The sequence below is a fragment of the Heterobasidion irregulare genome (genome assembly GCF_000320585.1).
Source record: "Heterobasidion irregulare TC 32-1 unplaced genomic scaffold scaffold_01, whole genome shotgun sequence".
In the NCBI taxonomy this organism is placed as follows: Eukaryota; Fungi; Basidiomycota; class Agaricomycetes; order Russulales; family Bondarzewiaceae; genus Heterobasidion; species Heterobasidion irregulare.
In genome coordinates, this window is record NW_009258197.1 from 233,863 (window position 1) to 257,001 (window position 23,139).

Consider the following 23,139-nt stretch of genomic DNA (forward strand, 5'->3'; position numbering starts at 1 on the left):
CTTACCTCCTCCATTGACTGCTATCTGACATCTTTGTGTGTACAAGTTGGACTTGCAATATCTCTCGAACGTTTTTACTTATCACCAAATTGTTCTAAGTTGAATTTATATTTGACTTGGTGTATAACCATGATCCTTAGAAAAATGTTGCCGCCATTACATCTTGAGCACAATTCATTCACCACATACAAATGTGTGGATAAGAAGGTTCGACCAATTGCAGGTCCATTTCCCAAAGAAGCTCGTGTTTTGAGGAATATTCCTGAAGACCCTCTTATCACTCTACCGCCACTCTCCCCAAATCCTCCTAAATTCATCCCTTCTACTAAAATCACACATGAATGTCTCGAAATATTAAACCTCAATCCTGAAGGATTCTTATGGCTAGAAAAAGACAAATTGTTTCAACATATCATGCAGCTCAACGAGGAAGCATTAGCTTTCGAAGAAACTGATCGTGGTACTTTGAAAGAATCTTACTTCTCACCATATATTTATCCGACAGTTCCCCATACTCCATGGGTCTACAAGAATATTCCAATTCCACCAGGTATCAAGGACCAGGTTGTACAACTATTACGGGACAAAATAAAGGCGGGAGTTTATGAGCCTAGTCAATCAGCATATTGGTCAAGATGGTTTTGTGTAGTCAAGAAGAATGGCAAACTCAGGATTGTACATGACTTGCAACCATTGAACAAGGTTTCAATCCGCGACGCAGGACTCCCTCCAATTATCAATGATTTTGTTACACCATATGCAGGGTGCCCATGCAATACAGTCTTTGATCTATTCTGGGGTTTTGATGCAAGAAAAGTGCATCCAGCAAGCCGAGACCTTACTGCATTTCAGACACCATTAGGGCTGTTATGTCTCACATCTATGCCTATGGGATATACCAACTCTCCAGCAGAATTTCAAAATTCTATGTCCTTTGTTCTTCAAGATGAAATCCCCAATAAAGCAAACATATTTATAGATGACTGTGGAATCCAAGGTCCACTAACTATATACCCTGATAAGGAGGGGAGCCCTCAAGTTTTATCAGAAAACCCAGGAATACGAAGGTTTATCTGGGAGCACGCACAGGATGTTCATCGCGTCATGCATAGAATTAAATGTGCTGGGGGCACCTTCTCAGCAACCAAAGGACAAATATGCCGGCCTGATGTGGTGATTGTGGGACAAAGATGTACTCCTGAAGGCCGACTGCCAGAAACCAAAAAAATTGATAAAATTCTCAATTGGCCAGTTCTGACATCAGTCAAGGATGTTCGTGGATTTCTAGGCCTTTGTGGAACTGTTCGAATCTGGATTCCCAACTATTCTCTTCTTGCTAGACCCTTAACAGAATTAATAAGAAAGGATATGGATTTTGAATGGACCGATAAGCGGCAGGAGGCTTTCGACGCCCTTAAGAAAGTTATCACTTCAGCTCCTGCTCTTAGATCCATTGATTATTCATCAGAAAATCCTGTTATCTTATCAGTGGATTCAAGTTACATCGCTGTAGGATTTATTCTATCACAACTAGACGAAGAAGGAAGGAGACAGCCAGCTCGTTATGGATCCTTACCAATGAATGAAGTGGAAGCACGATACTCTCAGCCAAAGCTAGAACTCTATGGCCTTTACCGGGCATTATGGCATTACCGGTTATACCTGATTGGGGTCAAAAACTTTTACGTGGAAGTTGATGCAAAATACATCAAAGGGATGCTAAACTCTCCAGGTCTTCAGCCAAATGCAGCAATCAACCGATGGATTCAAGGGATCTTGATGTTTGACTTTACCTTGGTACATGTACCAGCTAAGCGGCACAAAGGACCAGATGCACTATCTCGGCGGCCATTGGCAGATGGAGAAGTGATAGAACCAGATGATGACTCATGGCTTGATAATATTGCATTGTATTCAGTTGCCAAGCGGCAGCACCGTAATTTTCAAGTCCCAAGACCATCGGCTGCTCAGAGCTATTCAGTTCAGAAACTTCTATCAAGCCTTTCCATTCACCGGTCTCAAGAGGAAATATTGCAGGACATATATCACTTCTTAACATCACTTTAATATCCCTTCGGGAAATCCTCAGTACAAGAAGAGAAAAGATTCATCCGCCGAGCAGCTAAGTTCTTTGTGAAGGATAAAGTAATGTATCGGCGGAATGGGAATCGACCCCCACTCAAGGTTATCATGAATAAGGCCACACGGATTGCAATCCTTACCAAATCTCATGAAGGATTAGGTCATAGAGGTGAACAGGCAGTATTTGAAACAGTTCGACTTCGATTCTTCTGGCCCTATCTACGTGCCAATGTCCGCCATCATGTGCAATCTTGCCATCAATGCCAAATCCGCAGCACGCGAAGAATGGAGATCCCACTCACAGTCTCCACTCCTGCAACTCTATGGACAAAAATATATGTAGATATTATGCTCATGCCAGAAGCAAAAGGATATAAGTATATCGTTGCAGCAAGAGATGACTTGTCACGGGTTTCAGAAGGACGAGCTCTTACAACTGCATCTTCAACAGCCTTAGCCAAGTTTTTTTGGGAACAAATATATTGTCGCTATGGAACCGTGGGATCAGTTGTCACCAATAATGGCCTGGAAGTCCAGAAAGCTTTTCGGTTGCTATTGGAATACATGGGAATTCCACAAGTTACAATTTCACCATATAATTCAAAAGCTAATGGTGTGGTGGAGCGAGGGCATTTTATTATATGGGAAGCAATTGTAAAAGCATGTAAAGGTGAAATACATAAATGGCCAGAAAAGGTTCCAGAAGCTTTCTTTGCAGACCGGATTACTACAAGCAAAGTAACGGGTTTTTCTCCACACTATTTGCTTCATGGTGTTCATCCTGTCTTACCATTTGACCTTACCGAAGCTACATTTCTAGTACAAGGGTTCAAGTCAGGAATGACTTCAGAAGATCTTTTGGCACTATGCATTAATCAGCTGGCAAAGAAACAGGAAGACATTGATCAGGCAGCCAAGACCTTGTCTAAATTTAGATTTTGGTCAAAAGAGAAGTTTGAGGAAAAATTTCAAAAGCGGCTCCGCCAGGACCACTATCAAACAGGAGAACTTGTTCTTATGCGTAACACACCAGTAGAAAAAAGCTTGAACTGGAAGACAAAGCCCTAGTATATGGGACCTTATCAGGTGGTCCGAAGAACCAAAGGAGGATCTTATGTACTCCAGGAGCTTGATGGGACAGTAATGTGATCAGGAGTTGCAGCTTTCAGACTGATGCCTTATATTGCTAGAAATGAACCACTGTTAAGACAGTTGGCACAAGATATTTTCTCAGATGAGAGTTCATCAAGCAGTGTTTCCTCTGATGAAACCTCGGCGTCCTTGAACAACAGCTCTATTTAGAAGGGGACTTGCCAAGCGGCTTTTACATATTAGAAGTAACATATCTTATCAAAGATCTTAGGGATCCAAGCATACATAAAGATACACAAAAAGGAGGCACAGTAGCGTCTCTAGCTTTTGTGCTCCCACTTTATTGTTTGTTCGGACATGTCAGCTCTACCCTCTCATACACAACGTTATCTCCCAATTGCCAAGGGAATTAACTATGCTCCAGCAATCTTCTTCAAGACAGTCAACCCTCAGAATCTCAGCTTATCCGCTGCATCATCCTCTACCACTCTTCCTGCAAACTCACTCCTCCCAATCGGTTATTCCCTGACGGCTAAGCAAATGATCCATGTGCCTAATCCTACGTTAATACGTGCAGCACTTCACTTGTTCGCCCTTCCATCAATGCACGTAGAGCAGAGAGTATGGGTATTGGAAAGGATGATGGAGAATTTGGTCTGGGAAGGAAGGACGTTAACGGCAAGGTGTGAGGAAGGAGATACCTGGATGATAGTGCAGTTTCAGGCATGCCTCTGCCATGACAAGCTGAGTTCTCTTTTTGTTGCAACGGTGGAAGCGGTAAAGGAGGGAAAGGTACGAGCATGGAGTCAGCACGTTATTGTTCCTATTCAGATGGTAGATGCATTTGAGATCGCAATCTGTCCTTATAGTATTCCTTCCCTTTCCTTTTACTTTCTTCGTCCATTTTCTTATGATCCACCTCTTGGAAGTAGCTATCGTAAGGATCCTACTTACAATCCGACTCAATATCGGGCTGCTATTGAGCGCGATAGCAAAGAAGTCAAGGACTGGCATAGTGGAATTTGATACACAGGTTTAAATGATTTCATTTCTTCCTTATGCTCTTTTGTTTACTTTCTTGCGATAAAGACATTTCTTATGTGTTTTTTTTTCTTCTCTATGGGAGAATTTGTTGGTTATTACTTATGGAGAAAGACCGAGGACGGTCAAAATTTATCCGCCTAGCAGATGTCACGACGCAAACAAGTTTGTGCCTTGGCAGGGTAATTTCCAAGAATGTTCTATAGAAAGAAATAACTATGCAAGTCTAGGCCAATGCAAGGAATGTTGGAAAGGAACGGGAAATTGAGGAACAAGGTGATTCAAGAACCGCTGGTAATCACATCTACGCATCACTCCCTCACATCATGTCCAACAACACCTCTGCATGCTCATCACTCTGGGGCACATTCCCTCAATCATTGTTCCACCTTCATCGCCACACAGAGCTGCGACAGCCACCACCGGACTTCCATCCACTAATTGTCCCATCGGGTCCACAACCTGACTTGCTTAACCGTATCCTCTGTCTTCCTACCACCTTGCTCTTTTATAACCATCCCCTACGAACCCACATACCGCATCAATGTCACCTCCCATACTCTTCTAGCTCCATCACCTTTGAATGAGCCACCCATGATGTCAATCCCTCCCGCCGAAGATGGAATTCAACTGCCACCTGTTTCGGCTGGAGGAGTATCAATGGAGGTCTGTGTCCTTTCTAGGAAAGAGGGGATTTGGTTGGAAGATGGGGTTTCAGTGGATGTGATTGAAAGAAAGCCAGATGGTGACTATGAGTTTACGACTATCATTCTTTCCGAAATGGTCTGGCGAGATGATCATATTGCCGTCTTTGGTGGAGCGGGCAACGAGCAGCAGTTTATAGTAGTGACATCTACTTTCCATGTCAACTCTCCTCCCCCACTTGGCTATGCGATGTATCACACGTTCAGTGAGTACATTCGAGCTCTTTTCAGCTCTGACCGCGAACGTGTTCCCACATCTGATGGCAATGTCTTGGAGATTGCAAGGCGAGCATTAGCAGGAGTGGGAAGTATGATCTTTCATCGATTTGCTAGGCCATGAACGCTTTACCTATTCATGATTCATTAAGTTCTTACTCCTTTAGTCTAGTGTTTCTTGTTTATTTCTTTCCCTAAAAATTCATACAGTCTTTACATTTCAAGTATCACACTCTCACTTGGCTCCAGTTTCATGCTTAGGATATGGATGGACATTTTGATCTATGTTTGTGAATATATGCAGCTGTCTTTCATTAAACCTTGACTTATCTGGGACTTAAAGTATCTATATTTATTAACAAAGCTGCCTTGGTGCTATTTTAACAGACCAGATGAAGCCTAGAAGGGACTAGAGTAGAGCCAAACTGATCCAGACTCTCATAGAATTGCATGGACCTTATGTGCTTTCTAATGCACTGAGAGGCTTTGTAATGGCTTAGTGAGCGGATGAGGAATCGAGAGGCTAGAGAACCTAGAGCTGCTCAGGTGACTAATATAGAATCTGGAATAATTCCAGGCCATGCTCTAGAGGAATCTAGGAAAGCCTACTCCGTTCTAGTTTAGACCAGACACTTCATTCTAGAATCTTTAGCACCTAGATACATCTGTAAATACCCAAATCCAGGTCTCATGCACAGCCTCTCTAGAAACACATAAAAGAGGAGTGCATGTGCCCTAAAATACATACAGTTTGTTGCCCCTGTTGTTAAAGTTGCTCTTGCCCTGTAAAGTGATCTTTACTTTGTAAGGTGGTCTTCACTAATCACTGAAGTCTCTGAAGTTAGCACCAAGTATCTTATGATAAGTCTAAAGCTATGTTAGTCCAAATAGGATGCTGAGTTAGTTCTAAGTCTGATCTGGTCAAAAAACATCTGAACCTGCATCAGTAAAAAAGCTCTGAAAACACCAAGTTCAACACTTATTAGTCTGATATCCTGATCTCATCTCTTTATCACACTCATTCTCTGGATTCTTTCAAACAGAAAGAGTCTGAATTCAGGAAAGTATTTCTCACGCTGCTCTACCAATCCTAACACACAGCACCTTGATAGAAACAACACACTTTACAGCACACTAGTAACCACTCTATTAGGATCCATACACCTCCTAACCTAGGCACATAGCTTTGCATAGTAAGATAAACTGGTACCACTACATAAACAAGAGAAATTACCCTCAACAACGAACAACTAGGCTGCTCTAGGAAAGAAGGAAAACCTGAGTCAGTCTAGGCAATGATTCTTTGGAATTGGTTGGTGTGTCAATTAGACTATTTCCCGCCCTCCGACTTCAAACCGTCTCACCGCACGACACCGTGCAGGAGAGCATGGCATTGTATGTTTTCTTTTTGAAGTGCTGGCTTGCTTGTCAATGGTCTTAATTCCTTCGTTAGATGCAAGTTCCCCAAGCCGACTCTAAAGATCTGGGAAGAGGATGCGCGACACCTCGGGGATATTTTGGCAGATTCGCTACCACCCGCCCGAGATCCGCATGAACGCACATCCTTGCTGTCTATCGACAGTGCTTCCTTCGAGCTCGATACACTAGTAACCCTCCGCCTAGCTCACCACATAGACCAAGCCGAAACCGGTATGCGCCACAAGGCTGGTGTAGAGCCCACGGCCGAGGCACGCCTTCGTTCAAAGATTCTCATGCAGTATCGCGAGATGCTGGAGAATGCCACTGACTGTGGTATCGGGACAGGCATCGAGCATGCTGTTTGTACCAAGTCTCTGGGTGCAAAGCAAGCCACGTCAGCAGCACCACTGGCAAGTTCAACAGGCAATGCAGCTAATGCAGAGCAGGCTGCGGCTGGGCGTGTGAATGCAGTGAGCTATTCAATCTCTTCCTAAGCTGAAGCATCCAATACTGACAATGTATCTCCTAGAACGAAACCAAACGAGCGAATGCATTCACCAAGAAAGGCTTGCCTCGTTTCACGATCGGCGCCGAAGTATCCGAGGCGCGTCCTCTTCAAACAGCGGCTGGGCGTGGATATGCTCTTGTCTTTGCTCATGGTCAGATATGCCTGGCTCAAGGTGTGTGGTTCATATCTAGTTTGCAGATAAGTAGCTCACAGGTTTCATGCTGTTGGACAGTCCTTGACATCTACAAGAAGTCTGGCGGCAAGGTGGGCAAACACGGCTAGGCAACACATGCAACTTCTATCAGTGCCATGTCAAACATCGTGGTTCAAGTTTTCGAACCGGCCGCACAATCTGGGCGACTTGCGCGGCGCTTCCGTTTGCTTCCCCAACTCAAGGGTGCCCTGGCATCTGCCGTATCCCGTTTCGCACTCTTGCCATCCCACACATTCCTTGTCATGCTCGGTTATCCCCCGCAACTTGCTCATGGGGTCAATTACATGTTAGCACCCGGGGATGAGCACTATCTGGAGGCTTTGCTTGGGCGAGAGCAGGATATAGCAGGTGCTTTGAAATTGTATGCAGGACGCACACAGATGGCTCAGGAAAAAGATGTAGAGACCAATGATGAGAAGGATTGATTTATTCACTGTATTTTATTGTGTTAAAGCTTCCAATTTGTTCATAGAGATGCCTGCTCGATGCCCTGTGCCCGGCCAACAACGAAAACACTCGCACTACACTCAGGAGATTTTTTTAATGATTTTTAATGATTTTTTACGATTTTTTTTGAGGTATGATCCCGAATCCGGGGATAAGCTGCTCCTGGCCGAGGTCTGATCTACGTCCGGGGGTACAAGGGCTCGAAATTCACGGCCTTGTTCGGGGGTCAGTGGCCCAAACCCGGATCGGACCTCTGGCGTGATTCACGGGGGTCCTCATGACGTTCATCTGAATTCCGTTTTTACTGAGGGTCACAAGTGACATTTTTCGATCACGATGCCCCAAGCCACATTTTGTTAAGTTCCTTTCTTCTCACATCATTTCACAATGCCATAGGTGACTGTGGCGTTCACCATGCATACAAAGAACTTTCAATGTTGATTGAAAAAATGTCATGTCAAAGTTGATACTACTACGTCGACCCCGACGATACACCAATGAAAATGTGTCCTAGATGAAGATGCACGCGAATTACTTGTTTCCAACCGACTCTTTATGAGATAGGAGGGGCAAGCACGGGGCTAATTACTATGCAGTTATCATCGTCGTGTCAGTATCCTCAACCGCACACGCTCTCAGGATATCCTCACAATTGCTTGTCGTTGACCACACGGGAGGTCCATCGCCCGCACTTCCCGACCATTTTGAGACATCGCGTGCGCCAGGTCACTATATATCGATCTAGGCTCCTGCGGTACATCTTGTACTCGGATGGGCTAAGGCTCCTGAAGTCATCGTCGCTGTCTGAGGCGGCAGAGTCGTCGCTCATGTTGTCATCGCCAGTATGCAGACAGCGAGAGCAGACAGACGGCTGCCACGCAAAGCGGCTGCGGAAGCACGGCCCCGTGCAGACAGTCAGCGACATCGGCCGCAACGTCAGCAGACATGCACCCGCGTCGAGAGCAGACGCCCACAGAGGAGTGCGCGACGTAGACGCAAATCCAGGGGGCGCCTCAATTTCAAGCCAAACACGAATTCGAGGTGCCAAAGCATGTGGCTGGCATCGTACTCGGAAATCGGCCAAAGTGAAGGCACCACGGTCGAAACTATCCATGGCTGATTGAACAGCTTTCCAGCCGAGTCGAGGATGACGAAGTGGGGTCGGACACTGGAAACGAGGATTGGTAGACTGTCAAATGGATATGAATGGCGGGTAGAGTTCTCCTCGGTGGGGTCGGCATTGAGTGGCGAAGACCGATTGGTCGAGTCTGGCTCATCGAATCGTTTTATTGGACGAAGATCCTTGTCCAATGGAAACAATCGATATTCAAAGACCTCACCACCTTCATAAATCTACACAATCGTCGGAGAGAGTTATCGCGGAAAACGAGGACAGACAAACCGACTCGATAGGAGATTGTTGGATCGGACTTTTGAGATCTATCATGAAATAGCGAGCCCAGACTCTGTCTACCATTTCAGGGGGTGGGAGAAGCAGCCAGCGGTTGCTGTCAAATGATTCCAACAAATCTTGACGAACTGCAACCAGCGAGGCTCATGAGTAACCAGGGAGGCGTCAACGGCGGCACGACACACGATAAATCATGTTCGCCTCCACATTCAGCTCTAGCGACGAGTACTTCATCCCCCAGTGCCATTCGAGGCGCGTCAGCTGCACCCGGCGGTCAACGGTCGGATCACGACGCGAGAGGCAGGACCGAACGCACCATCCCGTTGAACTGCCAGAGGCGCGGGTTGAGCAGATAACACGGCATGACCGATGGTCCTGATTCCTGTGTGACGAGGCATCGTTTTGGGTCTGCAAGTACAGAGGTGGAATTGGAGCGGGGGTCTCCGAGCTTTCGGGATGCTGGTCGACATCTCGGAAGGTCACGACGTCAGCGATAAGCCTGTGAGCTTTCTGAAGCCCGCGCGTACTAGAAGTATCAGAAGGGATTGCGTCCCTGACTGTGCTATTGTTTTTTGATGGATCACTGATATCTTGGGAGTTGGAAAGGTCCAGGGAACCTGTTGTGTCACTCCTCTTAAATGGGCTTGACCACCTCAACGGAGCGGGTGCTGTGATGCCCATCAAACCGTTTCTAAGAGACGTACTCTTGCGAATGAGCGTTGTTGAGATGAGGCGGTTGAACAATCAAATGGGATAGTCACACCGAAGGAAGAATTAGAAGGTGGCACAATGGCGCACAGTCACATGATAGATTTGGACAGCACCAAGCAGAGAGTCTTTGTGTAGCGTCGACATGTGAAGTGGCCAGTCGCCCATCGGCATGCTCGACCGGACTAAATCCACAGCGCGTGCAGGAGTCGCACGAACCAGGTCAACGAACGACTAGCGGGCACCTCAGTGTTTGTCCGACGGAGCGCGGCGGTCTTCCAAAGTGACGGGCACCCAGCCATGCGCACGCAACCAAGATAGATGCAAGATCAATAGATGCGCATTCAAGTGAGAGGTGTGGAAGCCTCAGAGAAGTAGACTTCGCACCAAGGGAACGAGTTCCCGGGCACCGACTCCGTGGATAGACCAGCACTTAGAGGAAGCCCATAGAGAAAGCGCGAGTACCAAAGCTACGCGACACGATGAAAGCCCAATCCACAGAACCGAAACTTGACATATTAAGGTCCAGTACACGTAGCATCGCCGTCCAGAATAGATACATCACACAGCTCGTCCAGTGTCTGCGGCAATTCGTCCGCATAACCCCCTAGCTGGCCGTCATTGAGCACGCGCGCAGCCCACCCCCCGCGCTTCCTGACACTCTCCAAACAAGAAGACCGCCAAGCGAGCGAGAGACGCCTGCGGTGGGCCCCATACTCGGTCTCACACAGTGCCTCGGACGGACCGAGGCCGGCGCGATCTCCGCCGCCCCCAGAGCCACTAGACGCGCCGCTATCGACGCCGCCATTTTGACGGCGAGCGCACAGCGAAGCCCCACAGGATGACCTTCTTCGCGCGCATCTATAGCCAGTGAGGTGATCAGCATCTGTTGTCACAGTGTCTACGCGAAACGGCTCTTGAAGCACGGACGGAGGCAAGCCCATGGGCGCAAGCGGCGCCGGAGGGGCAGCCTCGGACATGCGTCGGGGGATGGTAGTTGTAGAAGAGTCCAAGGTGATGATGCAAACGTCGAGTGCGGCTCGTATCTGAGCCACGTGCCATAGATGCGCTCCATGTAGTCAAGCATGAAAGTGGCTTCGCGCTCAGACACCGGTCAGAGTAGCTTGGCCACCTGCGAGAGCCCTGAGTGCCCCGATGTGATCTCGTGATAGAGCTTGACGCCAGCATCGCAGATGACGGAGTGGGGATTCACGCGCGATACCAGAGTCGGTAGGGTATCGAATGGGTACGAATGGGGCGTGGTGGCCGGCGAGGACGTTCCAGTTACATCTGGCTGATCGAATCGGTCAATCGAACCAAGGCCACGCCGTAATGGCAATAACCGATATTTGAAAGTGTCAGCACCTGCTTAAAGCTAGACGTTCGTGAGATATGACTCTGGATGAAACAGGGGAGGATGAACCGTCTCGATGTGCGGTTGTTGCTTTGCACTGGTGGGGGCTTCCATAGATTTCTGGCGGCGGTCCCACAGTTTGTCGACCATCTCAGGCAAAGGGAGGAGCAGCCATCGGTGGCTGTCAAACGATTCCAACAAGTCATGATGGACTAGATCGAGGAGAACATCAGTGATGGTTGAGGCGCATAGACGGTAAAGCACACAATATATTCGATTTGCTTCTGTGTCCAAATCGAGCGAGCTGTATTGCATTCCCCACATTCATTCGAGACGCGTAAGCTGCAAAAGAAATCGGCGATCGCGTTGACAAGCGGGGGCAAAGGAGAAGGAAAAAAGCAGACCATCTCCTTGTTGTCCCAGAGACGCTGATTTAGCAAGTAACATGGTTCGACTCGGGCCTCCGACGCGAGCTCATTCGTCACAAGGCAATGTTTGATGTTTGAGATGGCTGGTTGCGGAGCTGGAGGGTGTGTTTCATTAGGAGTTACAGAGTGCTGGTCCGTAGGGATAACTTTGCTAATCCTCTCTAACGGAGTAGGGACGTTCGGATGATTCTCAACTTTTTCAAAGAAGGGAAATCAGTAGGTATAAAAGGCTATCAATGAGGGTCTGCGCACTCAACATGCGTGTAGATTCGGCCTCTCTCAGCCTCTTAGCTGGGGTTGACACACTCGATGTTGTGAAATCCCTGCTGCGCTTCAGGCCCGGCCGTTTAACGCCCGAATCTATGAACCGTGAGACACAGTCGGCGGATTGTGAGTCAACGTCTTTTAGAATCAGTGTTTGAGCATATGGAACGAACGGTTGGAAAAATATAAGCATACCGGTATTGCCGGTATTGATTGAAGAATCTGCAATGCGCCCCCTCCCCCCTTCGATAGGCTTGACCCAATCAACATCTGGGATGCCGCGCTGCTCGAGGAGCCCCACTGCTCCTTCGGTCGTCGCGGCGCAGACTAAGTGAGATCGCTTGCTGCCACCCGTGATGTGCTGACACGTGACCGTGACCGTTGTCAGTCAGACAGTCTGGTGAAACAAGAGTCAACCTTGTCCTAGCAGCGGGAATAAGACTCGGCGCTCCCTCACATCCTGCCCTTCGCAAAACCCGTCCGCGAACCTCAAATCTTATTGCAACATTATCGCACGATGGAAACGCAACCTATGAAAGGGTTGACATTAGCAGACAGTGGGGGGAGCAGTACAGACCTCACAAGTGCGTCTATGCTCGTGCAATTTCCTGTCATCATCTCCTCACTGGTTTATCGCTAAGATAGTGATAGCGGCCCTAGTAAATCTAAACGCAAGAGGTCTAACTCCGATTCGGTACTCGTGGGCGTAAAACACCGCCGCACAACGAGCTGGGAGCAGCCCCCGATGCCCAGCGGGTCAAGTCCAGTGAAAAGTATTGTAGAAGCAAAATCTTCTCTTCACATAAGTATGTGATCTCCGTCTTTTATATCAATTGCATGTGCTTATGAGCTAGCTGCATAAAAGTGGAGACGGGGTACACCCGTACGTTTGCCTTACGTCGCTTTTTCTCTGATATACTGAATCCTCGAATCTTCAAGATGTGAACTTGAAACGCAAAAGGTCTACATCAGAACCAGCGGTTTCCAGCCTAAAACGTCGCAAAGTAGCAAGCAGCGATCGGCCTGTAACGTGGAATAGTCGAGCTCCCGTTAGGAGTAGCAGTGAACAAGATGGTTCCAATACAGCAGGTGTGTGAATATTTTTATTTGGGGTCTGATAATATCGGCCTATCTCTTTGCACGACAAGATAGTGAGCGTCGGGTTAGGGACTCAGGTCAAGCCCAAAGCATTGGCGGAGCAGATACTCCAGGGATGCCATGTACGTCTGTGTTCGTGTATTTCCTCATCTTGCATACTGATATGTTGCGAAATCAAGCTATGAGAGATCACAATCGAAAATCGAAGCGCTTAGTAGCATCCACGCAGGTCAAGCGATGTCTTCTAACGCAAGAACTCTCCTCAGAAGCTTCAGTGTCATCATGCTATCTATTGAATCAACGCTTGTGGAATAGTGAGCTGGTGAGGTCAACAGAGCATCGATTTGAGGATTGCTCTGACTGATTTTGCATAGTTATCGCGTCTGGAATGGTGGTGGGGGATGGAATCCAATTCACTCGATCCGAGGACGGAATCGAACAAGATCTACCGTATGCGTCTCTGTCGTTTGCACTGGTCATCGATTGTCACTGACATCGTGTGCGGCCACAGTACGGCGCGACTGGTTGAAGTCGTTTGATAGTGAACGATGGTTACTTGTTCCCTCTCCCGAAATGTTCAAGAGATTCAGGGCCCTCTACGACAGGTTCATTTACGGTTCAAGCGAGTGTTCGGATCAACCCCTGATTGATACGGTCTGTCCCTGATGTTCTAGTTCAGATCCCTCTTATCTAATGATCGCTTAGATATACGATGGGGCCGAAACTTTTGAATATCGAATGCTACCACTGGACGACGAACTTCGATCGTTCAATCGAATTGATTTGCCCGACTCACGTAGTAAGACAAGCTTTCCGGGCATCAGAACTGCCGTCGAACCGCGAAGGACTCGTCATTTTCATCCGTTCCACACGTTGCCGACTCTCATTTCTCGGGCAAAGCCTCACTTTGTCATCTGCGACACTGCTGCGAAGCTGTATCAACGACCTATCATCGACTTGGATTCCAGAGCGATGTTGAAGTCTGTCTGGCAAGGGCATGATTTCGACCCCTCTATCATGATCTTCATAATGAAAGAGACATATAGCATGTGGTTAACGCGTGAGGTACCCGCCAGTATTGTCTCCACTCCCCGTGTCCTTGTCCCTATCCCCCCTCTCCATCCCTACTTAAATGGCGCCAAGAGACATTTTCCCTCAGGAACTTCCTGTAGCGGGCCATGCGTTCGCAATCGATTTGCATGGATGACTACTTGTTGTGCACACTGTCGAGGGACGAAGGGCATTTCTTCTGGCAACCCAAACTCGGCGCACTCTGATAGCGATGGAGATTTCAACACCGGCGACCAATCTGATCGGATGGCCCAATATCGAGCATACCTCAGACGTGTCGCCCGTCGTATCCGCTCTTGGCAATCGTGTTGTATGCAGCAGGTGATGAAACAAGGGGGATGGACATCCCGCGTAGTCAATGATAAGCAGCTGGGGGGTTATTCCAAAAAATCGCGACGGACTCTTACAAGAACTGTATGAATGCTCCGCCAATTATAAAGCCACCACGTTTGGTTCCTGACGATCGTCGTGCTCCCGTGGGTCTCGTCCCACTAGAGGTACACATGGTAGGCAACAAGATATGTCGATGTCCTTTCGATCGCAGACTCAATATGGCTTCTCAATTGAGGGACTGCCACCATTGACCACGCGGCGTGGCAGCCACAATGCAATCATTCGACCACACTCGCTTTGTCACACTTCTACGCCTTGTTCGCCACCATCGATGCCTATTGTGCGTGCCAGGGCGGTAGCCCTGTTGTCCACCGGTCATTCTGCCACAGGATCTGTGCAGCCACATCTCTCCTTTAAAAGCGGCCTGACCGTGGCTATGGTATATGGCATTGCTCCTTCGTTCTCATATCTTCCCTCTACCATTCCATCCATTTCGCCTCCCTCCCATACTCTGTTATCCCATGCCTTCATTATCATCGCACCGCCGGGTTCCATCAGTGCCCAGTGTGACATCCCACCGTCTACGTCAGAAACCGTCCATCCGTGGGTCCTTCCAGGGAAGAGTCCATGACTTCGCATCCGGTACAGACATGCACAACGGTCGAAAGTTGACGAAAACTACAGATCGTGTGTCGAAAAGTGTTGTGTTGGAACTTGATCCTACCGGGGGACAATGTCTTTTGACCAGAGAACTGGGTAGTGAGGCGCCGTTGGAATTCGCACACATATTCCCAAGGTGTGAGAAGAATAATGACAAGCTAGTGAGTCTGTCATTCTGGTTTCCGCACCAGTCTTAACCCCCCTATCACAGATCACAGCCTTAGAACGCATGTTTGGAATCAAGCAAGGGTGTCTCAACATTGATGATGCCAGAAACCTTCTTCTTCGTGAGAGACGTTGTCCAATTCTGTTTATTCCAGTTCTCTCAATGTGTGGCAGTAAAAGTCGATTGGCACCGACTCTTCGATCTCAAGCGTTGGCTTTTGCTTCCCGATATGGAAATGTTCTACAAACTCAAGTCACACGAGTCAGGCCATGATATTGCGCAGGTTCGTCGTTCCATGCTGTTGCTTTGCATTCGATTTACTTCAAATCTGCCAGAATTATACAGGGTTGAAGCAATTCGTATACAGGATGGTGCCGATAGGAACTGGACGGATTATGGACGTGTATAGGCACTCTCGACCTGATGGCGCCGATAAGCAAAGTTCAGCATTTCAATATCCATTTGGAAACCTGCCCAAACTGGAGTCGCACATCCAGCCTCACTGGGTCGTCCTCAATGCTGGCATGAAGCTGGATTCAAGATCACCATGCGAAATGGACGCTTTCTACGGGCGCGTCGCCGATGCCTACGACATCAGTAGAGAAGTTGCGAAGGATTTCATCGATGATCTAATCACTCTTAACAAAAGATGGAGGTCCGTCACCCCAGCGGATGATGCCACGAGCCAGGAGATGGCGTCATTCAAAGTTGCGCTACCCCAGGTCACGCTACCCAAGGTTACGCTACCCAAGGTTACGCTACCCAAGGTTGCGCGACCCAAGGCTGCACGACCCAAGGTTGCGCTACCCAAGGTGGCGTCACCCGAGGTTGCGCCACCCAAGGTCGCGTCACCCGAGGTTGCGCCACCCAAGGTCGCGTCACCCGAGGTTGCGCTACCCAAGGTGGCGTCACCCAAGGTGGCGTCACCCGAAGTCGCGTCCCTCCAGGTCGCGCCGCCCCAGGTGGCGTCGCCCGAGGGTGCCTCAACAACCCAGGTTGTGTCACCCGAGGTTGTGGACGTTGTGGATACTGTCTCTGGCGAGAGCAAAGACTCGAGGTCCAACAAGTCCAGCGGTAGCAATCGTTTCATCAAACCCATGACGACGACGACTTTTCAAGACTATTTGCAAAAACGTTCTCCAAGCTCTCCCCATTCGCCCTCTCTACGGAGTCCTGTACGGGAGGTAAAACGCAGCAAGATCAGCTCTATCTACAGTGGAAGGAAGCCTAAGATCACTTAGGAGATTGGGGATCTTCTGTCCTGGCTTACCTCCCCTTCCATATCGTCTGTTTCATTCTGGTATATAATTATGTTGGTTCTGGTACACAATTATGTAACTATGTAAGTTCTTGTATACAATTATGTAGAATTGTGTCTTCATACCCTGTGCACTGCCTATGCAACCGGAGCAAGTCTGAAACATTGATGACTTTTGGGATACTTTAGGGATCAGCAATTCAAACTTGAGCGACAAACAGATGAAAGTGAGTTCAGACTCCGACGTGAAGTCGAGCTTGCCGCGGAGTATTTGGCACTGCGAGTTCTCCCACTCTCCTGCCTTTGTTAATTGCCTACTATAAGTAAAATCTGGCCCCAGTGTGACCCACATGATACATACATAATGAAATAAGAGGACATTGAATTAGACTACATTATCATTGACCCTCAGCTTCTTCAGTACCCATGCCCTGATCCTAGAATTATCCAATCAAGCTTTCCTTTGATGCCATCTATGGCAACATAAACCTGCCCTAGCTGAGCAGCACACTATGACTCTGACTCTCATCTAAAAGGCCATAGTGAGGGAGACTTATGTCTTTGAAGAAAAGAAATATCAATTGACTCATTGACTTACTTGGACTCCAAAGCTGTAATTAGCCATATCAGCTAAAAAAAACAGTTCCAGCTCAAGTTACATCTCCAACTGAGCTTGCCACCTCCGTGCCCATACATGACAATGATAAAGGTGCAGAGGCTGAGTATACCCTATTAGGAAACCCTTCCATGTTAGCCATTTAGTAAGAGTGGAAAGGACAATGCAAATTAGTGCTAATGTGAGCAAATGAGCTAAGAGGCTCACCAACACTAAACATTGCCCCCAAATATCCCCAAGGGATATCCATGGTATATTAGGAATATACCACAAATATACCATGAATATCCCTGGCAGGGAATATACTCCTAATATCCCTCAGTTAAAACACACTGGGGGATGACTCATCCACTTCCACAGCCACATGATATGTGTGCATTATCAAAATTTCTTTCAAGTTGTCCTCCTTCTATTGACTCCCTATTGCATGTAACTTCTCCACCTCCACCAGCACCATTGCACCATCCATTGATACCTCAAATGCCAACAAACAGATATGTGGACAGCTTCTTTTCCAACAACAATAATAAGGAGGACCAAAGCTTGAGAAAAACCAGCCAAATCTAGATAGCAGAATATGAGAAATGAATTTGACATGCAATACCAATGCCAAGATAATATATGGATGGGCCTTAGCAAGTTTTTGTTCCTCTCCAAATGTGTCCCCTTGGACCCTTTGTTACCCTTCCGATATTTAAATGTTATTGAAGATCCTTTAGTGGGTTGTAGTCAGTTGGGTGGGGACCAACCACATTCAGTAATAGTCAGCATCTTCAGTACTCATCTAGCACTGTTTGGTATCTCCCCAAAGCTTCCAAATACCTTTCTTGGACTCTAGTATGGGTACACGCTTATTAGCGTAATCTATATGCCAAATATTATATCATATGCTATGGAACTGCACACATGACTTATACCATCAATATGCAGGAGATCTAATACCATGGTAGATGTTGGACCTTGTGGCTTGGCCCAATGTGCAATTTCCTAGTCCATTTTGAATTTGAAAGGTAACCATATGTTTTAGGTAGTGTGGCTCTAAAGGCTGCTTGGAAAAGTATGTGCTCTAACTCCTAGCTATGGCCAGAGTCTATAGGTATGGGTGCCCTAGGAGAGCCATGAAGAAACTTATCAATAACTTGGCACTTCTAGATATCACCCTCAGCTTGTTGGTGCTCTTGCTAGGTAAGTAAATGTCTATATGACAAATCATTGATGTTTGTGTCCACCAATAAGGAGCTGCTTGAGAGCAAAGTGGGCACTAGGCAAATTGAACTTGTAGCACCTGGAGCAGGCTCAGCTGCTTGCACTAGTTCCCAATGCAGCTCCAAAAGTGCATAGTACACTTCTGTATCATCTTTTATATCCTCAGCCATGTCTTTATTAACCTCTGTATTGCTGTATGTAGGTAGAATAGATATATTGCATGGATTACTTGAGTATACAGAAGCAGGACAAGGTATGCACTTATAAGCTGTGTTATGACGATTGACTTCAGAAACATTGTTGTCAGGTAGGCTATGGTCAGTTGGCAGCTCAGATATATAAGCTTGGTATTCTTAAAAGATAGCTACACAAAGCAGCCATGTTGTTTTTGCCGGATGAGATGCATAACTAGAGTGGGATAAGGCCTTGGCACACCCCTGATAGATGATAGAAGATATGATGGAGCAGGGAATCTGTGAGACAGGATGTGAAGGACTTGTGACCAGATTTCACAATTTGAACTCTTGCTTGAAAGAGAGTCTGCACTATATGTGGCAATGGGATCCAATAAGGATTGTAACCCTGACACAAATTTCCAAGGCAATTTGCAAAAGGTACATTCTCTCTCTATTTTTCCTACCATTGCATTTCTTTTGTTTGAGTCTCTTTCTTATTGGCATATCTATCTGAAAACCCATTTAACCTTCTAAATACATGAAAAAACAAACACTCAAACCTCTGTAGTTCTACTAGCTGAGCCCATGCCCATGCCAGCACAAAAGGCAGCATGAACCCAGGCTACCAACAAAGCAGCCTAGACCAGTCAGAAGTATATGACAGGGCCTTCACTTCTTTCATGTCATACAAGAGGTCCAGGTGTGTTGCAAAACTCTTTAGGTGCTAGTAACTATAAGTCATCCCTATTTGGTCATAATTATGCAAGCTGCACAAGATAGAGACTTACTTGTTTTTCTGGAGAATAGACAAGACACAAGGAATCATTGGGGTAGCAATTTTATCCCCAAAGTGTCTGGTAGAGGTAAGAAGACTGTTAGTGACAAGTAGACTATGCCTAACACTGTGACCTATCTTTCCTTGGCCCCTCATATTTTGGCTCTTGCACCAATGAAGCATGTGTGCATAAGTACTATCTCATTGGATAACATCAACCCTGTCCTCCATGGGGATCAAGCTCTCTCTGAAATTAGTGCACTGACTGCATCATCTAAATAGTAGAAATCTTCAAAAATCAAGCCCAGTGAGAACCCCAGCTAGTGTGAGCTAGACACAATGAGCAAGGTCTATCACATGATTGGCTCACCTACAGTGCCGGACAAGCAAAGTCGACAATTTTGCTAACTCCCCAAGTGGAATTTTTTGGGACAAACTGAGTTCAGATTCGGACTCAGGGAAGCAAAAGGAGTCAAAAAATGTCCTTTATGGAAGTTCCCACGGTAAAATGGGGGTGGCCAATTTTTTGAGCGAAAAAAACAAAATGTAATTAGGCCTAAAATGGCATCAGAGTCAATCTGAGTCAATCTCAGGTCAGCATTGCATCAACAGACATCATTGTGCACTGCCCAACCCTTCTATGTGACTTCTGTTTGCATACAGCCTACCCTGCCACTTTCCCTATAAGCCCCTTATGATATACATCCATAAACCACCATGATTGATTAAAAAAATTGGTGAATCACCTTGACAGGCATTGCTGTGCCACTTTCTTTGCATCCTCAAATTTGACTTTGTAAATTTTACAGTATGAATGCTTGTACTAGCCCCAGTACTGAATAATATGAACATGCCATAAAAAAAAAGACTGAAGAAACTGACCATCTCAAAAGGATTAAGCTCACAATGGAACTTCAGAAGAAAGATGCAGATGTGACCTCAAGCTTTTGATTTCTGCTCAAGAAGGGATTCTTGAAAAAAAAATCATTCTGCCTGGTTAGGAGTCAGGCTATAGCAAGTGTCACTCTTAAAAGGACAAATTGGAGAATACTTGGCCTTTATTGTGTAGACATCAAAGCTACATTCTGTAAGAGTCTGCTGCAACCTCTTTGCCTTGCCATTCTTGGTTGTCATCTTGCTTACTAAAAAATAAATATTGAACTTTGTCTAGCCCTCTCACACTCACTTTCACTCTAGGCATTGTTGCATATGCACTGACTTATTGTTGATAATAGGACCATGTGAGTGTGATTTATGTGGACCTGCTATTCATGGTCTATCCAGTATTGATTATAATGTAATTTTTTGAGAACTCACCAGGTTTTTCATAGATGAGAGCTAGTCTCTGTCTTATGGATTATCAAGATCAATATCCTCCATGTCTTCTTCAGTGTCTGACTCAAATTCAGGTGAGTTTCTTGAGTGGATTGATTTTTTGTGAAGATGCTGAACTCTCAAAGCATGTTTCTTTCTTGAGGATGCCCTTGGGGATGCTTTGAATGCTACATAATTTGGTAGCCCAGGATGTCATGGTTTGGAAAAGCACCACCATTACAGCCTTGGTAAAATTTTTTGGGACTATTTAAGACTACCATTGAACTCAGATAAAAAAAATGGAGTTGATTGATGCTATTTCTGAGGCCCTACCATTTAATTTGGGGGTTGGCCAATTTTTTAAGGGCCAAAATCAATAAAATGTAATTTATGTGAGATTGGCTCATGGGATTTCGCTTGTAAGGAGCTCAAAATGCTCATTTACTGAATGCGCATCAATTCCGGTGGTTCCAGAGGGTGGGAAAATTAGTTGACTAAAATTGTTGACTTTGCTTGTCCGGCACTGTAGCATCACCTAGTAATAGCATAAAATGAATCAGATTTCCTCTCAAACAAATACCAATGAACCTAGCTATTAGGTCAATTAGAGCCTCATATATGCATTTGCCCTACTAGCACACTCCAAACAGGGTCAGTCATCTAACAACTCCATGAGTTTTTACAAGGCCGTGCACATGATGTGATCAACCTACCACACACCACACCACTACCATGCCTTGTTGACCAGTGGCCCTTAGTCACATCTCATATGCCAATCAGGCCTTGTAAGTTGACTATTCTCTATTATTGTTCTTAACTGAGCACCTCTTAGCATGCCCCAAGCCCCTAATGGGTGGTACTATTGCAACTGTCTCACACACTGTGGTGGGCATTGGCAAAAATATAGTCAGAGAACACATACTCAACATACACCTTACCAACATGACAGCCACAAACTATCCTCAATATCTTTTCAAGCTTTTATCACCACCTTGGCTCCCATAGCACCTATGGAGGCATCTAGCAGCTCTTGTGCAAATGCTCATAGTATTATGATCACGCTCTGTCGGGCCTTAACGGCGGTCTATGCCGACACGATCATCACAAATATCAAGCGGCCTCACAAATTGAGGCATACAACAAGGTACAGATAATAACCTTGGTCATCCACTCCCAACGGGTCACCTTATCGTTGGTCGAGTATCACGAGCCATATTGCGACGGGCATGAAATGCCGCCTTACAAACTACTCACACACCGGGCATTGAGCTCCTAGTCTTTCCTGGCCGGAAGGAGACTAACAGAGAAACACAAGAGTAGTCGTTATTGAGAGAGACGACTTAGAGAATACCTATGGATACATATACGGTATTCTCACGCCCTACTTCCCAAAGTAGTATAAAAGGCCCATAAAGTAGGCTGAGGTTCTTCAGTCTATTCTCTTCATTCCCCTGTATCTTCACATACAGGGACCTTCATTCTACTACAGTCTTCTTACTGCAGGCTTCATTGCTATACTGCAATACATCTCTGGCTCCTGTGCTACACGTACAGTCGAGACCACCGTTCCACACATCCTCCTTGAGTGACCTAGGGAAGAACCTCCTACTCTTGGGGTTACTGAACGAGCAGTTCGTAACACATGGTAGTCCTTTCACCAGTGGCAGGGCCATGCTAGTAAGCATTGTTTAACTCATTGCTATGCTTATATTGACCCACATTCATTGAACAGGCTCTAAAAACCAGCCCTCTTTATGAGATCACCAGAGAGTCTGACCTGGCATCCATTGGGACCCATAGCACTAGTCATTTAGTAGCCTCCCTGGCCATATCTGGATGCTCCACTCTCACTGTTCCCGTATGGGACCATAACAATATGAGACCACCACATAATTCTCAACCCTCTGTAGGCCCTGTCATCCCATCTGCCACAGATGCTCATACTATCCAAGCTGGCACGACATTGGGCCAAGACCTGGCAGCTTTTACAGGCCCTATAATGCCCTCTGCTTCACATGCTTGTGAAACCGAAGCTGGAATGTTGTTCAGCCAAGACCTAGCAGCCTCTGCAGGCCCCATAATGCCATCTGCCACAGACCCTCATGAAACTGAAGCCAGTGCATCATTTGGCCAAGACCCTGTAGCCCCTTCTGTCAACAATGTTGACCTAGACAATGGGCATCTACTGCCACTCTCAGCAATCTCGGTGAGAAAGGATATATCTCTATACATTGTGCAACACACATAACTTACACCAACAATGCAAGGTTGCTGTGGAGTCCCCCCCCCCCCTGCAATTGGTGCACAAGACTGCACTTTGCTCCTATCTGCTGACAAACTACTCAAGGATGTTGCCCCGGATGTTAGTAGTCCAGACACAAGAGACTTAGAGGACTTACCTTTTGTGGATCTTGGTGACATGGAGGATGATGAGGCTAAGGTAACTGCCAACAATTCACCCTCTCTGATCGATGACATTCAAATTATGGAAGAATTCATATGGGAGCTCCATTCAGCCACTCTGAGCAATGGTGATCTTCTATGGCCCCAAGTACAGACACTGCAAGATTGAGAGTTA

At 46.6% G+C, this 23,139-nt stretch overlaps 10 protein-coding genes across 10 annotated transcripts; 8 read left to right on the forward strand and 2 right to left on the reverse strand.

Moving 5' to 3' along the window:
• Nucleotides 1-144: 144 nt before the first annotated feature.
• Nucleotides 145-1,008, forward strand: HETIRDRAFT_307698 (uncharacterized protein; the record flags this gene model as incomplete). The annotated part of the gene is made up of 1 exon (XM_009542219.1): nt 145-1,008. A coding segment is annotated over one exon (864 nt), but the record flags the coding sequence as incomplete, so codon positions are not given.
• A 45-nt stretch (nt 1,009-1,053) lies between these two features.
• HETIRDRAFT_18490 (uncharacterized protein) lies at nt 1,054-1,299 on the forward strand (the record flags this gene model as incomplete). The annotated part of the gene is made up of 1 exon (XM_009541964.1): nt 1,054-1,299. A coding segment is annotated over one exon (246 nt), but the record flags the coding sequence as incomplete, so codon positions are not given.
• A 5,223-nt stretch (nt 1,300-6,522) lies between these two features.
• On the forward strand, nt 6,523-7,344 carry HETIRDRAFT_412933 (uncharacterized protein; the record flags this gene model as incomplete). Its single annotated transcript, XM_009542220.1, has 4 exons — nt 6,523-6,530; nt 6,589-7,024; nt 7,084-7,234; nt 7,295-7,344. 4 exons carry the CDS (start codon nt 6,523-6,525, stop codon nt 7,342-7,344), a joined length of 645 nt encoding a protein of 214 aa, XP_009540515.1.
• A 1,315-nt stretch (nt 7,345-8,659) lies between these two features.
• Nucleotides 8,660-11,346, reverse strand: HETIRDRAFT_447236 (uncharacterized protein; the record flags this gene model as incomplete). The annotated part of the gene is made up of 10 exons (XM_009542221.1): nt 8,660-9,076; nt 9,126-9,262; nt 9,320-9,395; nt 9,451-9,593; nt 10,408-10,622; nt 10,681-10,703; nt 10,769-10,888; nt 10,975-11,132; nt 11,186-11,207; nt 11,266-11,346. 10 exons carry the CDS (start codon nt 11,344-11,346, stop codon nt 8,660-8,662), a joined length of 1,392 nt encoding a protein of 463 aa, XP_009540516.1.
• Nucleotides 11,347-12,405: 1,059 nt separating this feature from the next.
• HETIRDRAFT_412934 (uncharacterized protein) lies at nt 12,406-14,477 on the forward strand (the record flags this gene model as incomplete). The annotated part of the gene is made up of 9 exons (XM_009542222.1): nt 12,406-12,472; nt 12,530-12,694; nt 12,754-12,771; nt 12,828-12,977; nt 13,037-13,108; nt 13,166-13,308; nt 13,361-13,436; nt 13,498-13,640; nt 13,692-14,477. The coding sequence occupies 9 exons, from the start codon at nt 12,406-12,408 to the stop codon at nt 14,475-14,477; spliced, it is 1,620 nt and encodes a 539-aa protein (XP_009540517.1).
• A 1,134-nt stretch (nt 14,478-15,611) lies between these two features.
• HETIRDRAFT_447237 (uncharacterized protein) lies at nt 15,612-16,457 on the forward strand (the record flags this gene model as incomplete). Its single annotated transcript, XM_009542223.1, has 1 exon — nt 15,612-16,457. One exon carries the CDS (start codon nt 15,612-15,614, stop codon nt 16,455-16,457), a length of 846 nt encoding a protein of 281 aa, XP_009540518.1.
• A 1,258-nt stretch (nt 16,458-17,715) lies between these two features.
• On the forward strand, nt 17,716-17,928 carry HETIRDRAFT_307606 (uncharacterized protein; the record flags this gene model as incomplete). Its single annotated transcript, XM_009542224.1, has 1 exon — nt 17,716-17,928. The coding sequence occupies one exon, from the start codon at nt 17,716-17,718 to the stop codon at nt 17,926-17,928; it is 213 nt and encodes a 70-aa protein (XP_009540519.1).
• A 1,723-nt stretch (nt 17,929-19,651) lies between these two features.
• On the reverse strand, nt 19,652-20,070 carry HETIRDRAFT_307397 (uncharacterized protein; the record flags this gene model as incomplete). The annotated part of the gene is made up of 2 exons (XM_009542225.1): nt 19,652-19,835; nt 19,994-20,070. Coding segments are annotated over 2 exons (261 nt in total), but the record flags the coding sequence as incomplete, so codon positions are not given.
• A 1,260-nt stretch (nt 20,071-21,330) lies between these two features.
• Nucleotides 21,331-21,566, forward strand: HETIRDRAFT_166016 (uncharacterized protein; the record flags this gene model as incomplete). The annotated part of the gene is made up of 2 exons (XM_009542226.1): nt 21,331-21,346; nt 21,394-21,566. 2 exons carry the CDS (start codon nt 21,331-21,333, stop codon nt 21,564-21,566), a joined length of 189 nt encoding a protein of 62 aa, XP_009540521.1.
• A 666-nt stretch (nt 21,567-22,232) lies between these two features.
• HETIRDRAFT_412936 (uncharacterized protein) lies at nt 22,233-22,809 on the forward strand (the record flags this gene model as incomplete). The annotated part of the gene is made up of 2 exons (XM_009542227.1): nt 22,233-22,238; nt 22,294-22,809. The coding sequence occupies 2 exons, from the start codon at nt 22,233-22,235 to the stop codon at nt 22,807-22,809; spliced, it is 522 nt and encodes a 173-aa protein (XP_009540522.1).
• Between the last annotated feature and the right edge of the window lie 330 nt (nt 22,810-23,139).